The sequence below is a fragment of the Diadema antillarum genome, unplaced genomic scaffold (genome assembly GCF_040938485.1).
Source record: "Diadema antillarum isolate AM-2024a unplaced genomic scaffold, OU_Dant_1.0 scf00000207, whole genome shotgun sequence".
Lineage (NCBI taxonomy): Eukaryota > Metazoa > Echinodermata > Echinoidea > Diadematoida > Diadematidae > Diadema > Diadema antillarum.
In genome coordinates, this window is record NW_027271096.1 from 1329765 (window position 1) to 1346183 (window position 16419).

The window sequence follows — 16419 nt, forward strand, 5'->3', positions numbered from 1 at the left end:
AACTGCACAAAAATGACATGAAAGGCTGTATTGTTGTACTACATGCTTGTATCAATGCATGAGGATGATGATGTCTTGAAGGAACACCACTGAAAATATGATGACAGTTCTCCTGTATCTTCCACTACAAAAGTGTAGCAAAAACTGATTCATATTCTTCGTTATACCGCTGCTGTTATCTCTCACCACAGATCTCTATTTGTGTGTCACTGTTCTGCTAAAATGCGAAGTATGGGTACTGATCCAACTTGAGTGCTAATGTTGCTCAATGATTTAAACAGTTTAGGGGAACACAAGTTCAAGTTTGTTTTGAGCAAGTAGAGCAGTGCAAGTTTCATCAAAATCATAAAAACATAGAATCTCGTCACTTCACCTGCTTCCATAAAACAGTGATATTGGGGACAGTGACACTTAACTGGTCACAGTCACTTAGGATGGATCAGATATTAGTACTAGGGTTGTGATGCTATCACCTCACACCTCTCCAGTGAGCTTGGCTCCTGGAAGCTGTTTGGCTACTTTTCTTTTTTGTTTTGTCTTCTTTGTTTTAATAGCTCTATTCTGTTTTTGTAAATCTTGATTTAGTTTAATAAATTTCATCAATGTTTGTAATATTAAAAAAAAATGCCTCTCCAGTTGATAAAAAATTTAAAAGCTGTTCCAAAATTTCCCATGTATACACACAGCATAACTTGGGCATCACGCATATCAACATCACATATATTTTTCTCTTTTTCTGAGGGGGGGGGGGGGAGGGGGTGGCAAATGATTCAATCCTCCGACCCTGCCTGTTTGCAATGCATCTCATTAATTCTTAAATACAAATGCTGCAGCCACCCTCATTCAACCCTATCCCTTCCTTTGCTAACCATTCATCTTCCTCTCTCTCTTTTACATTTGTAACACCACCATCCTCCTCCTCCTCCTCCCCCTCCTATTCTTTTTTTTTCTCACCTATATGCAAATAGGAGGAAACTAATCTGTAATTATCATAATTTGTTGCCCTACAGCAGCCAGCTTGTTGTCAGCCAGCCAGCCAGCCAGCTGGCATGGGCTGTCCAAGCCTGAATCTTCTAGCATGAGTCACTCAGCCCCTGCCACCTCAGCCATGGTGGCAGGACTGATAGCAAAATTTAAAGGAGAACATAATCATGGCCAAAAATTCATCTGGGATTTAAAGATAAAGATTACAGCGAGCTGCAACTCTCTATTCATTTTTTTTTTCAAATGAAAGTTAACAGGGTTGCAGAGACTTACATTTTGTGCATGTGAACATCAAAAAGGCATCTAGCAATGGTATCCGACAGCCATCTAAATACAATTACTTCTGTTACTTTAGTCTGAAACAAATGGCCAGTGAATTCCTTATTTTTGAAAGAGAATATTTATATGTCATTAAGTATATATTTTTGTTTGGCAATGTTCTCCATGAAACTGATCCAGATTTTATCACCTCATGTTCTTGCACGTTCCCTAAAGCAATAGGAGTCACTTGAAGTCCCATACGTCTAAAAGACATTTCTACATCTGTGGTCATTCTGTATCCAAGTAACCACAGTGGCATACATGAAAGATGATAAGACCAAGGTGGCCTTGAGATATCCCAATAAAACCAAATGTTAGATTTCACTAGCATTGTACCAGTAGACCAAGTGCATTACATATGGCCAAATTATTCAATTCAACTAATGCTTGCCATTTGAAAAAAACTAGCCAAATTTGTCAGAATTATTATGTTTCAGTTCTCTTCAATACCAAAGAAGAAAGACAGTATTTTTGTAGAAAGTAAAGTAGATGTGAATGTTTGTACACGTAGTGGTAGAGTAGTTAAACGTCCTTACGCCTTGTTTTGTAAACATATTTATTCATATCTGTTATTTTCATATGTACATATACATTATCACTTATATTTTTGTATTCATATATTGTAAATATGTTTGTACTCTCATACCCCGAGAGGGGGTCGATAGAGCCAATAAAATCTTACAAATCTTACACAACAAGCAATTTTGTATTGTCTAGTCCCATTTAATTCAACTTACTCTTCAAATGCTTTCCAGCACTGCTCACACTCAAAAAAAGAAAATCTTGTAGGGCTCATTTTTTTTCTCTCCCACTTTCTCTCTCTCTCTCTCTCTCTCTCTCTCTCTCTCTCTCTCTCTCTCTCCCTTTCTCAGGGGAATATATAACTCAATGGCAAATGTTTGCGAACATAGCAAATTCTAGGTTCATCAGGGTTCATAAGCAGTTGCGATCAAATTTGCAGTTTAATTGCCGCAAACAGTTTTTCTTGTCGCAAAGAAACTTTGAACATACAATCAAGTCTGTTAACAGTTGCAATCAAATTCGCAAGCAGTTTTCATTATCGCTTACAGTTTTTCTTGTTGCAAAGAAATTTTGAATTCAACAAGAAAAACATTCGCAAATGTTTACTGCTCAGTGAGATACCCCCTTTATTACTTCTCTCTATAGTTTCCTCAATCATGGGAATTCTACCAAAAATGCAATAGCATTTGACGGATATGAAATGGGAACACCAGGCTGCTCCATACACACAGAATACATGTACTTCTGGAAACTATCATTAAAGGAATACAATATAAGTACATTGTATGCTGCAGTGCACAAAATAATACTGTGATTTGATATGATCTATTTTCTTTGTTGATTTCTCCAAGAATCTTTAATTCATTACACGGAAGAGACGGGACATGTGTCAAGTCACACGCAAAATACACCACTGTATGCAGAGACTCCAACCCCAAGCACCTCCTGATCTGGAGATTCTCCCGCCCGAAACCCCTAGCAAACGGGAGACTCCAAGTTGATGTGTGCGAAACGCGAAGTTCCTAGGGTTGTAGATGTTCTCTGGTGCTATCTAAGGCTTATTTTTTCAACATACGATAGCAATAAGTAAGAAATCCTTTTCCACCGGGAGACACAGAGCCAGGGCGGGAGAAATCAAATCTCAAACGGGAGAACGGGAGATTTTGCAAAAATGGGCTTTCGGCGGGAGATCTCCCGTCGAAAACGGGAGAGTTGGAGTCTCTGTGTATGATCAATGGTATATTTTGTCATAGGAGTCACACTCAAATCTCCTATATGTATTTCATGCAAAGTTTTGAATTACCACCCTAAATACCACAATATTCCCCCATGGACAAACTGTATTTCGTGGCTCATTGCGTTGCATTTTGCATACACCACATATTTTTAGAGTCTAATTTTTTGCGAATTGGGACTTCCCGACAATTTCGCGAGTGGTTACATTCACAATTGTGGAGCACAATACTGAACAGAGAAATGTATGCATGCACATTACATTCATGTTGGGAGCAGAGTTAATATTTTTGCGTGTGTTTAAATTCGTGAACAGCACCCGACTCGCGAAATTTGTGAAAAAAGAAAAACCTCGCGAAATGTTCGGCGTATAAAGTATACCATGCGAAATATCATGGTATTTCACCACCACCAGTGTGAAGGCGACTACAGACATGAAGGATGCAGAGTAATTCCAAGATGATTTCTCCAGCATAAGTGAACCAATTCTGCCAAGACTCATTCAGCTGCCCTCTCCAACGAGGCAGCCCATCAGCACGCCAAGAGGCTGAACGCACAAACGGACTAAGAAAAAAAAAAACAGGTAGAAGAAAATCCATATGCTGACGGTACGGGATGTTTGAGCACGAGTGTCTAGGAGATTCTCTCTGTCTGATTTAATCAAGCCCCGAATTGGTCCCAGTCACAGGGAGAGCTGGACGGCGACAAATAATGGCCTGTGGGCAGGTACTGATAGCAGCCCATCCCAACCTCCTCCCAACCTCTTCTCCCTGTTCCCCCCCCCCCCCCCCCATTGGCTTTAGTCCCAGAGCACCGATTCCTTGTTATGACGCCCACGCCTCATGCCAATAACCCTCACCTTCCTACGTGCTTATGGTAATGTGCTGGTGGACCTGCGTGAATATTTGCAGCTCAGATTGAATGCCTCGAGTCACTGGCCTTCTTCTGAAGGTTTCGAATTCTACTTGATTTGATTCTAAGTGAACCTCCTCCATCAATCTAGGGTGAAAGCATGCATCTCTTGCACAATCAAACACTTGCCTGTGTCACACAATTATTTGCCATGTCTACCCAATCTGATCTCATTGAACTGGATTCAAATCAAATCTAGTGTGTACCTTTTCCTACATCTACCATTCAACTGTTGTGTCTGTAAGTGACTTCTCAAGGGATTTACATCAAGACAAATTACTGTGTAATGTGGATTGATGTAGGATGCAATGATGGTGATTTGATGACCGCGGCACAGTCAAATTCAGACGTTGAGGTTTCTTCCCTAGTTAATGAACACAAAAGAACAATCTAACATCATATGTGACTCATGTTCTCAACCTGTAATGTCACAGTCAACTATGAAGTGTACATGTAAGCAGTATTCACAGTTTTGAGAAAACATGTCAATATGATACAGGCACTTGCCAGAAACTGACAGAAATACCACCCAAAAAAAAATAGAAAAAGAAAAAAGTGATCATGATGAATGTACAAAATTTGACAAAAATTAGATGGCTGTTCCACTTGGAAGGCTGCCCATAGGCTGTTGACAAGGCTCAGAGAACCTAATCCTGGACAGGGAAAACACAATGTATGGTTAAGAATTTGCCATCTTTTGAGCAGGAAAAATCTTTTCACCCCATTCATGCGATTGGGTCCGCAGCCATTGCGGTTGAACAATGTACCCAATTCTACAATTTTATTGCTTGCAAACGCAACCTATTAGACCACATCCAATGGTGAAATCACAGACACAAACCATTCACTGCCCTCCGACAACAAAGCCTAAGGCTGCCGAAGTTAGCTGCACTTTTCAACCTCAACTTTCTTCATATCCACAGAACAGTGAGTCAGTAGCAGGGTTCCTTGAAACGAGGCAAAAAAGATGCCCCAAGCAAGAGCAATAATTTCATCCTTTATACACCGCCGACCTCTGACCTCCCAGTCCTATGGACCCAGAGTTCAGATCCACAAAGGAGCTGAACCTCATGAACCTCCCTCCTCCAAGCAACCACACAAATTTCGGTGCCTGCATTCATCATTCATTGTACACAGAAGCACTGCCCTATGGACTCCGTACATCCTCCTCAACCTGTACGCTCTCACAAGTCAATACTTGAAATTGTCCCATCCAGTCATTTCCTTGCCCATCCCCCCCCCCCCCCATCAAATCTACTCACTTATAAATGAGGGAGAACATCCCTGCTTAAAGGGACTAAATCATATTCAAGAATTGTGTCCAAGGATAAAGCTGTTTTGTGGAGAAAAAAAATAGTGAGAAACAAAGTTATAGGTCAGTTAAATACTGAGTGAAACCACGCAAATTTCTGCAAGAGGGGATAGACTCATTTAAATGGCAATCATATACCATGACACCCCATGAGCTATTTTAAAATGAATACATGATACAATTTATTTTCCTTCTCTGTTGAGAATGTGCAGGAATGTCAAGTGATTCAAACGAATGAAATTTTGTTTAGAGTTTTTTTTCATTACAACTGATGCCACGAAATTGATTTTGATAAATATGCAGTACTCGCTGCATGCTATAGACCAATTTGGTTTGGGTACTGTTTTTTATGGTAATTTCTGACTGGAGGGCTTCAAGTATGCCTGACAAAAGATAATTTTATGCACTGACATTTGTAGCAACGCATCTGGCTTATTTCATAAGCCATCTTTGGAAGCACCCCAGTTATGGCCGCCATAAGTTACAGTGCTCTGAAGTCGGATTTATCAATAAGGATTAGAACCAGCCCTGGCTGTCCGGGCAGAAGCTCTGTGGTCAAGGGGATAAGATGCCTGTCCGGTGATCAGGAGGTCATTGGTTCAAATCCAGCCGGAGTGTGTACAGTATGTGCATGATTTTTTTTTTTATCACTGCTACTACTGAAACACTTGCTTATTTTAATGCATCAATGTAGGGCAATTTGTAATCAGTTGCAATGTCATGTGATGTTCTTGAGATTTCTTGCACAGAATCACTGGGACATGTTTTCTTGAGAGAGTGCAAAAATTGGTGACAAAACAGCTCCTGAGAGGGGCCCCATATGATGCAACATCGCATGATTGAGCAACAGCATCTGTCTCTCTTCTGCACTGCATGACTTTCTTGTTCATAAGTACGACTAACCTGTGTTTTTCAACGGAATCAAACGAATGAATGAAGAAATCATTTATCCTTCACACCTTCACAATGCTTCACTGCTCCTTATTTTGTTTCCTCAAAGCTGATAAGTTGCAAGACGCAATCCTACAAATCTTTTCATTCTTTTCTTCCCTGCCTGTGAAACTTCCATGTAAGAAAACCCACTTCAAACAAATCCATTACCCCTCTGAAAACCCCTCGATAATCCCCTCTTTCTTTGATGGATTATTTCCATTCTCAAAGTGAGCCTGTCAATCCATTCTCTCCTTCTTATGCTTGCCTGTTCTCCCCCCCCCCCCCACCCTATTCTCTTCTCATTTTTTGCCAACACCATCAGACACAACACTCAATGTGTACGCAATATCGCATTGCACCTTAAGATGCACAGCAAAAGTTTTCATGGCATGACATAACATGCATTTCTCTCAAAGCCTTTTCTTTTTGTCGTCTTTTTCAAAACCCGGGGCCCCCCTTCTCCATCACCAGCCGTACTGTCTTTTCTAATTCAACTGCACATCTGTCAGCAAACCAAGGAGCATCCCTGCTGTCTATATGGGAGATTGAAATTCAAGAATTTCTTTCACACATCAGATGCTTTGATGCTTATCAACAGACTCCATGAAGGGGTGTTGTCTGTCTCACATGAACCAACAGTTTCTTGGCATGAAGAAGAACATTCTCACCATGCATTCATAAGATTGTGTGTGGAATACATCTGGTCTTTGCAGATCATGTGTTGCACACATAAACACAAACATAATATGTATACTCACACATACACACATATATACATACACAAATGCAAAAAATGCTAATGCTAACACCTTCCAGTTCTGATAAAAGAGTCATGTGATATTACCGTTGGAAAAAAAAAAAAATTAGTACAGCATATGCCATATATTTTGCAAGGTTTTTATTTTCACAAATTTAACAACACGCAAAAAATATTAACAATGATCACGACATGAATGAGAAATGAATGCATACATTTCTCCGTTCATTACTGTACTCTCCAAACGCAAATTTAACAACTCACAAAATTGTCGGTAAGTCCCGATTCCAGCAAAATCACACTCGCTAAATATATGGCGCGTACAGTATTACACAATGATTAAGATGAAAGGCTTGTCCACATCGGAAAATCCATCATGCCAAACATGCTACCTTGAAGCCCTCTGCCATCCTGCTGCCTGGATTTTCTGAAATACCATTGGCTTTCAAAGGATGACTGTGACTACTTGGTGTGCATTGCAATCACTGCTTTTATTAAGAAACGGAGTTTTTCATTTCGAGGAATTAAAGAATGGAATCGATTACCTAGGAATTTGAAAGAAATGTCCTTCACACGATTTAAATTGAATATATAGTTTTTGATTAACTAGACTGTTTCAGTGATGGAGTCATGTGTTTTGTGTATATTTGTTTGTTTATTCTTATGTAAAAGTCCAAACATGTATAGATTTTGTGTTGGGGGGGGGGGGGAGTTGGGAATATAGAATGTGATATGTAGCCTGTAAGCTAAAGTGTGTGTTTTTTTCTTCTTCTTCTTCTTCTTTTTCTTCCTCTTCTTCAGTATGATTTTGTGTATTATGATTTTTTTGTATTACGTGATGTAACTGTTTTTTTATTAAGATGCACAGACTTGTGGAAGAACAGCCTGTGGCTGAAACAAGTGACCGTGTGGAAGTAAAATAAATGAATGAACGAATGAATGAATGCTTTGTCTTAAGGGTGCACTTATCAACTCTTTTTTTTTTTTTGCAGAAACAGGTTTTCCAAACGGCTTTCAGGGATTTTTTTAGAGATGATAAACACAATGCTGTTTTGATTATGGGGTTCGGAAAGCCTTTTTGAAAACTGCAAATTTGTGCTTTCCGAAACAGGTTTCAGCCAGAAACATGTTTCTAGAAGCAAGATAAACGCAAAGCAAATGCAACTGCGCAGTGACAAGGCCAGTTTTCGTGTTGCCGATGAGTTGATAAACGCAACTTGTTTTGGAAGGTGTTTGTACAGGGCTTTGGAAACGACTTTTGATAGTGGGTATTGAAAGCCATTTCAAACTGGGGAAAGATGGTAAACGCAGCCCTAAAGTGCACCATCTTCACAGCAGAGAGTTCGGTCTCCGCAATCCTTACCTGCTGCATCAGTCGTTCCCGCTCCTTCTCCAGCATGTACGTCACGTCGTCGCCCTGGGCCGTGTCCTGGGCGTGTTTCCTCTTCTCGTCCTCCAGTTCGGTCACGGCCTGTTACAGGGAGGAAAGAACACACTTCACGTTTAACATGTCCCCATGGTATATGTAATGTCTCTTCTGCATAAGCCAGTTCACAATTATGGCAATGGTCTACACTGACCTCTGCATCACAGACTTTCGAAGACATGGATTACGTTTTTCATTTGATGAACAGTTGAAAAAAGCCAAGTAGAAAATGGCAATTAATGTGGAAGTGCTGCATGAATGCCTTTTGTTGATTTGGTTTAAAAAAAAAGACTGTAAAACCAGAAATGTTCACATGCATTTTAATTTCACAAATTTTGTGAGAGCCCAGATTTGCAAAACTAAGACGCATGCAATTTTTTTTTTTTTTGTCTACACTGTATCATTGAATGCTAAAATTCCTCGCTTCACAGTATTCACCTGAAAATTCCTACTGGCTGTATGCATCTAGTTTATAAATCAACATCTCTAACAGAGTTTTCATCAAGATCTATCCAGAGTTTCAAACTCGGTACCTTGGCAACAATTCAATTTCAAGAGAAGGTCTGCATTAAACCTTTATCGGGACATGCTCAAACTGTTACTGTAAACTGGTTTATGAGTGGTCACATGTGGCCTCTTTCATATGACTGTGACATAAGAACGATGTATAGTAAATCAGTGGTCTCCATTTCATATCTGCAGACAATGAATCAGGGGGGCATTTCATGAAGCATTTTTGTCCGACAACTTGTCGGACAAATTTGCTCTCAGCCAACCAGATGCAAGGATTTCAGTAGCTTGTAACATTTTGTCAGACGAAATATCTGACAAAATGCTTCATGAAATACCCCCCTGATGTCATCACATGTGAATGGATATTCTCTTTAAGACACAGCAGCTGAAAGATACTGTGTGTTCTTGAAAAAAAAATGAGAAATGAATTTCAAGGTTTCCTTTCATTTATCATAGCTGGCAACCTTGAGGCAAACTTTGATGCTTGTTGCTCAGGTTTAAAACATATAATCATCTTCTCAGGAATTTTCAGCAGGTTTTGGGAATGACTCCTGAAGAGAGAGGCTATCCTCCAGAAGGCTTAGATGCAATAAGTGACATGAGCAGTATATGCATGTCACACAGACATACACAAATGCAAATTTGACATTAAAGAGATAGTACAGTATTGGTTGAGATGAGAATTGGGCTTTTAAATTTTTGCAAGATACCAAGAAAACACTTATAACATAGTACAAAGGATACCATTTTAATAGGAATTCAACGTTTATTTGATGAAAATCGGGTTTTGAATAACTGAAACATTCAAAAACAAAGTGAAACAAAGCGATCGTTACAAAGTGTGGGTCCCACACTTTATAAGAATCGATCTTTTTGGATATCTCAGCTACTTCAAAACCAATTTTTATCAAATAAATGTTGAATTCCTCAATGAATTGCATGCTCTTTCATATTTTATATGACATTTCTCATTATCTCACCTTAAAATATTAGAAACCTGAAATTAGGTCTCAACCAGAACTGTATGATCCCTTTAAGGGTGCAATGTCATGCTCTATTTACAGTGTCTTGAGTATGTTCTAACACAAGTACCACTTGCAAGAAGCAAATCTAAAATGCTCACTTAGTCCCAGATAAAAGGAGACGCCTTACGCCAATCGCGGCAATCTAAAGGCAGCAAAAACTGTGCACGACTGATTCCATCAATGCTCATGGGGCCTTTCTTTCAAGGAGAATGTTATTTGGAAGATAACATACCCTGGAGAGACATTACCCTAGAAAGATTGCTACCCACAGGAGAGGAAAGAAAAAACAGACCACAGAGATATTGCGTGCCATGGGCAAATTTACTTTAGATGAAAGTAACGATAAACAGCAACGGATCAATTAAGAATTTCAGCAAAATATGACGATGAAGAAGTTGTAGCCACCTCAATGAATGGAGTCATCCAACATGCCGCCTCACCCCTCCGCCCCTGAATACACAGATCAATCCATGTAATTGAGGTAATGCTTTCTGCATGGACTGAAAGCATGTTTGTTGTTGATGTACTGTAAACGTGGAAATTTTCGCGGTACATTAATTTTCGCGGATTTCGCGCTACGCTCGGCTAGCGCGAATTCAAAAACGCGCGAATATATCTTCACAATTTTCTACGCACATTTTGAACGGGATGAATTGTGTGCGCTTCATCGATGATACTGCTACGTAGTACAATGTACAGGCATGTTTACGCTTCTAGTACTGTGCGAAGAGACGATACCCTAGATTGCTGTGTACTGTAGCATGCATGTGTGCACCGCACGCATCGATGCTACAGTCCCCCGTGACTACGGTACTAGAGTCACAGCTGTACTACGTATTTGAGTGCTTGTACTCGCAGTCGAGCCGCTCGCTACGTCGCTTGTCGTAGCAAGCTATGTAGCAGAGGCTTTGGATGAAAGCAGTTAATGTGTACTACAGTAAAGTAACCTGCTGCGGAGCGCGAATTTAAGAACCCGCGAATACGTTTTCGAGCCGCTCAGCGCGAAAAATTAATCGCGCGAAAATATTGACGTTTACAGTACCCTGTAATTTTATCCATTATGTCACTAATTCCACAATTTTTTAAATGGACATGTTCTATGATGCTTTGTAAAATCTATCCAATGCCTGTAAGGAGATGACTCTTCCATACAGATTTTTAAGAAAATACATTTTTGGTATTTTCTGACATTCTGTTTTTGTGCATTTGTTTTTGTTTTTGCTTTTCTTTTCTTTTTCTTTCTTTTTTTTTGGGGGGGGGGTGAGTGTTGAATTTTTCAATGCTCAACATCAGGAACACTAAAAGAAACACATCTCAGTAACATGAAACAGTAACAATAAGCATTGGTCAATGCTGTACAAACCCTGCAGGTGGATGTTGCTCAAACAAGCCCTGACCCCACCCGCCGTCTACCATGGTGATCAAGAATTACCACACCCACTGTCTACCAGTGATGATGGTGAATGGGGTAGAGGATGCCCCTTTCCTCACCTTGGTGTGGCTGGCCTTGAGGGCCTCTAGCTGGGCCTTCATCCTCTCCTCTGCCTTCCGATGCTGCTCGATGACGGCGTGGAGCGACGCCACCACATCCTTGGTGTCCATCCCCTTCTTCTTCTCCTCCTCAGACTCGCCCCGCCCCCCTCCCGCCTTCTCGCTGTCCCGCTGCAAGGCGGAGAAGGGGCTGGTCAGGGTGTACTGCCGGTGCTGGTTCTTGGAGGGCCTGAGTATTTTGGCTCGCTCATTCTACACGCAGAAAAGGCATATAAACAAAACAAGAATGTTCAATTACATTACTAAATTAGGGTCTGTTAGGTACGTTATCTTTTTAATGATTTTTGCACTGTCTATAGGTATCATTGTGTATGAAACATGCATGAAATATATAAATGATGCTGGCAGTTGTTAAAATCATAATTATATGCTCTTAAATCATACAAACAGGAAACTACTCTTCTTTTTGTCGCTTGGTGTTTTCTACTATTACAGAATAGAAACACCCACCAGCAACTGTTACATATAGAGACAAATAATTTCTCATTCTTATTTGGTGATATTTGCAATGTGCCTTTAAGTGTTACCATTACTTACTGTAACAGGAAAAGCACACATACTTCTTTGCTATCATCAATCACTACTGTTCATAATCTCTCATGCAGTATTATGTCACAGGCAGCCTCACACAGAAGCTATGTAGGAAGACAATCAATCACATCTACAGTTCACAGTCGACCGCTTCAAGCAACCATTACTTGTCACAAGTTTATCAGCAGTTAACCCCCCTTTCTTTGCCCCCTTGGACATCTGGAAGATGCCTTGGACGAAAAGTGATGGCTGCATTCGACTCTCTTTGCAACAAATGGCATATTACGAGTCTGTGGCAGTTTGGCCCATGTTAATGCCACACTTGGCACAGTCAATGCCGTCCAACTCACACATCACAGCACTTGCTTGCGGGGGAGGTTTGCATTAACGTGGGCAAGAGTAGTTGCCTCCAGTTGCACCACTCCTTGCAATCAGATATTGAACCTGCCATGATTAAAGGATTTTCATGTTCTCCACTCTACACAAGTAGCTCATAAAGGTATGCTGCATCTTCTGTTTCTTGCCAACAACCTACCGCTCCCGGGCTTTGAAATGTCATACATCCTTTGAACACTCTTTACATGATTATAAGAATGTAAAGAATGCTGAAAAGAGCTCATGGGACTTCATAACGGGTAATGATACTGGTAGAATGAGTATGCAGAATATTATCCTTCATAAACAGGCTTACAAACAAAATGTGACAGAGACAGGAAGGATAATATTGCAACCACTGTGAAGTTGAATTGCATGGGAAAAAAATATTTCATCATCGGCACATATCAGTTTCAAATCACAAGACAATCTAAATGTAGACAGCAGCGGTATAATTAAGACTTCGGATCTTTGCTATTCATACAGGAAGATGATGATGATGATGATGATGATGATGATGATGATGATGATGATGATGATGATGATGATGATGATGATCCACTACAGCATTTGTATAGCGCCATATATCTGTCATAGAAACATTCAAAGGTGCAGACTCCTCCAAGAGAGTTAGCAATTGAATGTCGGTGAAAAATTTGAGTCTTGATTGAGGCTCTGAAGTGATCCAGATTGTCAATTTCACAAAGAAAATGCTAGTGATATCATGGCACTGTCAAACCTTCTGGCTAATAGTTTTGTATTGCTGCCTTAAAAAAAAAAATCAAGAAAAAAACAGAAAGAGGAGACACTGGAGGAAATAAAACACTCAGAATTGTGACAGATTCACCATGCTATCATCTTGGAAATGCAGCAGGTTCATTCTCATGAGGTAAAATATCATAATGGACATATATACAACTACATATGTATAGCATGCACACTTATTTAAGCCCTTATTCAATGATTGAGTTCAGACTACACATTCACATGCCTGGCAAATTCAATGCCAGAAAGACACTGGATAAATGAAATGCATTTTTAACCCATTAAAGACGAGTCCCAAGAATACTCGGGCAGGTGTCTATGGGAAATGCGTGTTTTAGCAAAATCAGTCCGTCCCCACTGGATTAAAGTGATTAAATAGGATCAAAATTGGGCTCTAAAAATAAATGATAAATTTACCTTTATGTTTTCTTTACATTGTTGTAAACATGTGACATCACAAGCTGCAGTAGTCTTCTAATCCAGCAGTGACTGAGCAGAAACTTAAAAAATTCGTAACTTTTGAATAGATTGTCTGATTTTCCTCAAACTCTCACTGATGCATTCTATTGATATTCAAATTTTCAATTCAATTCAATTCAATTCAATATTGATGCATTCACTCAATTCACATGTCTATGAAGGTGGACTTGTCCTTTAAGATGCAAAAGTCAAATGGTATAAAGTTGCTACAACACTGATGGCAGAATCTATGTGTTTTGATGATCAACAGTTAGCAAATTTACTTCTATATAAAATGCCAGATTAAAAAAGAAAAAAAAAAATCACCAAAATGAGACATCGCTTGCATCATGATTGACCCATGTTTTCCGCCCTGAATGATTCTGGTGATCTCTACATATCAAAAAGGAAAAAAAAAAAATGGCAGTACACAGGAAGCTCTACTAATCTTGCGATTCATCTTGATCTGTCTGGAGCTTCTTCCATTTTTATGTTCAGTGTCTTCTTTCTTTCTTTTTTTTTTTATTGGGGGGGGGGGGAAGACAGAAAAGGACGATCAGCAGAGGACGGCAGTGTAATCACGCAGAGAAGTTGGCCAATAGTAGGCTATTTCATGAACGGGCCAATCTGCCGATTGGGGGGGGGGAGGAGGGGGATGGGAAAAGTGTGCTACTTCCCACTTCAGTCTGATGAAGATGTGACCACTGTGGTCACGTTTTTCACATCAAGAAATCATTGTACCTGGAAGAGCACCCCTGGGAGGTGTACCAGACCAGGGACGAATTCACGATGATGCCAACTACAGTATCCAGCGGAAGGTTTATTTCCACTCTAAACTTCAGATGAAGTTTGACGAATTGATGGCATGCTCTTCAATACAAAATTCTCTGACAGTCTGTTTAAAAAATCACACTACAGATTTCACTTTTTTTCCAGATCTGCTGTCTTGTGAAAATTTGCAGATCATAAACTGTTGTATTTCTTTGACTGCCTCAAGCCAGGTTGACTGACATCTTGTTGTTCATACTCCAAATAATTCTCTCAACCTGAGTTTTTTCTAAGTAACTCTTCTACATAGACCATTCTACAAATGTAAATATCCTGTGCCCACATATAAACAAAGAACCTACCGTTCCTTAACTAAAAACAAATGTGTTACCTGAAAAGAATTGCATGATGGAAATGAAGAGGATTAACAAGAACTATAGCTGTACTGATTCAACAACCAAAACTTTTCATCTGCTACATGTGTAGTTCATTCACATCAAAAGACTGTAATTTCAAAACTGAAAAACATTTTTCTCTTCATTATATCAATTTCAGGGTAATATCACACAACTGAAGACATTAATACATGTATGCTGTTCTACATTCAAATGCACAAATATACACACAGAAAAATCTGACAAATTATCTCTGGTAATAAAAACACCCACAAAAACTGATGAATGTGTGCAACACGGTTGCCTATAAAAATAGTACTGGCCGAATGTCCCCACAATCAGTGCTACTGCTCTGTGTGCTTTGAGTGCTGGCTGGCACAGAAAACCACCCAGTATTACACACTGTAAAAAGTATCCGGCACAGAAAGGGTTGAAAAACATTATTAGTCTGACACAAAGTCTTGGCAATGGTTTCAAACCAAAATCTGGTACCAGTCTGGCCCACCAGCATGCTACCAAGCCTATATTGTCGCTGGGGCGATAAGACGTCATATCTACAAAATGTCTAACGTTCAGGAGAGCCAAAAAACATGGCGGCCAAAGCACTGTGGCGAATGGGATAGCCTTTCCTTTGACTTGCCGTGGTGGTTTCATTTTTGGAGTAAGACAGTTGGGATTTGGACAGGACATCACTTAACCCATTATTTGACCATTAATCTAAAAAACTCATTTCCACCAAAATTGCAGATACAAGGTCTTATCACCCCAGCGACAATATACTGTCACATTCATTTTGTAAGATCCAACCACACTGATCTGGAGAGCTCAGAAATAAAGACTAACTATGCAGAAGCTTTGACTGAGAAAAGTTTCTTTTTTTTTCTTCTTTTTTTAATTGACATCCTGATGGCCAGACTTTACACAACACCAGCTGTCACTCAAGGAGCCAGGTCACATATTATATAAAAATGAATACCCAATGAACAAAGTACAAGGTTTCAGTCATTTGTGTTTGTCAAACAAAGAGAAGGCTTTGAACACCCACTCAACCTGTCTTTGTCCGCATTACTAATGACGAAAGAGACGGCCTTACACACATCACATCACATAACGTGAGATTTTTCTTTCAAAAATACTCATTACAGTTAAAACTTGTGGAAGTTCGTACAAGATACAACAAATTCACCTTGTACAATCCATCTACATGTTGCATGGCAAGCTTGGTAATAACTGCCAGCATAATTATCTCACTGTAGATTTTATTATGATGCCACTAACACCACTCCCTTTTTTCCTCCTTCAAAAGATGAAATACATTTACCAACATCATTGCTAAGTAAATCAACAGATAAAACTGTACACAAAAGAAAAAGCCAAAGTGAAATGCCTGTTAGAAATCAATTAAACATGGAGCTGATTTGCTTAGCAATCTGTTCACATAATCAACTACCAGTAACCTGAATAAGACAGACAGCTACTGTTGAATGACATTGTCAGTGTTTTTCTTTCAGATCATACATGTCGGCACTGGAGGCAGAACTCATGTTTACAGAGCTCAAATATTGTGGTGGGTGTAACGGGGATACACCTCTGCCATGTGTGATGGGACGCAGCCATGCGAGATCTGGAGTTAAATT

The 16419-nt window shown here is 39.7% G+C and overlaps 1 protein-coding gene across 1 annotated transcript in view; it reads right to left on the reverse strand.

The window, feature by feature from the left end:
* Positions 1-16419, reverse strand: part of LOC139724112 (uncharacterized) — a 121606-nt gene that overhangs the window by 69605 nt on the left and 35582 nt on the right. Inside the window, exons 3-4 of the mRNA XM_071635314.1 lie at positions 11430-11681; positions 8338-8445 (exon numbers count right to left, since the gene is read on the reverse strand). Coding sequence (XP_071491415.1) covers positions 8338-8445; positions 11430-11681 — 360 coding nt within the window. The remainder of the gene's footprint in view (positions 1-8337; positions 8446-11429; positions 11682-16419) is intronic.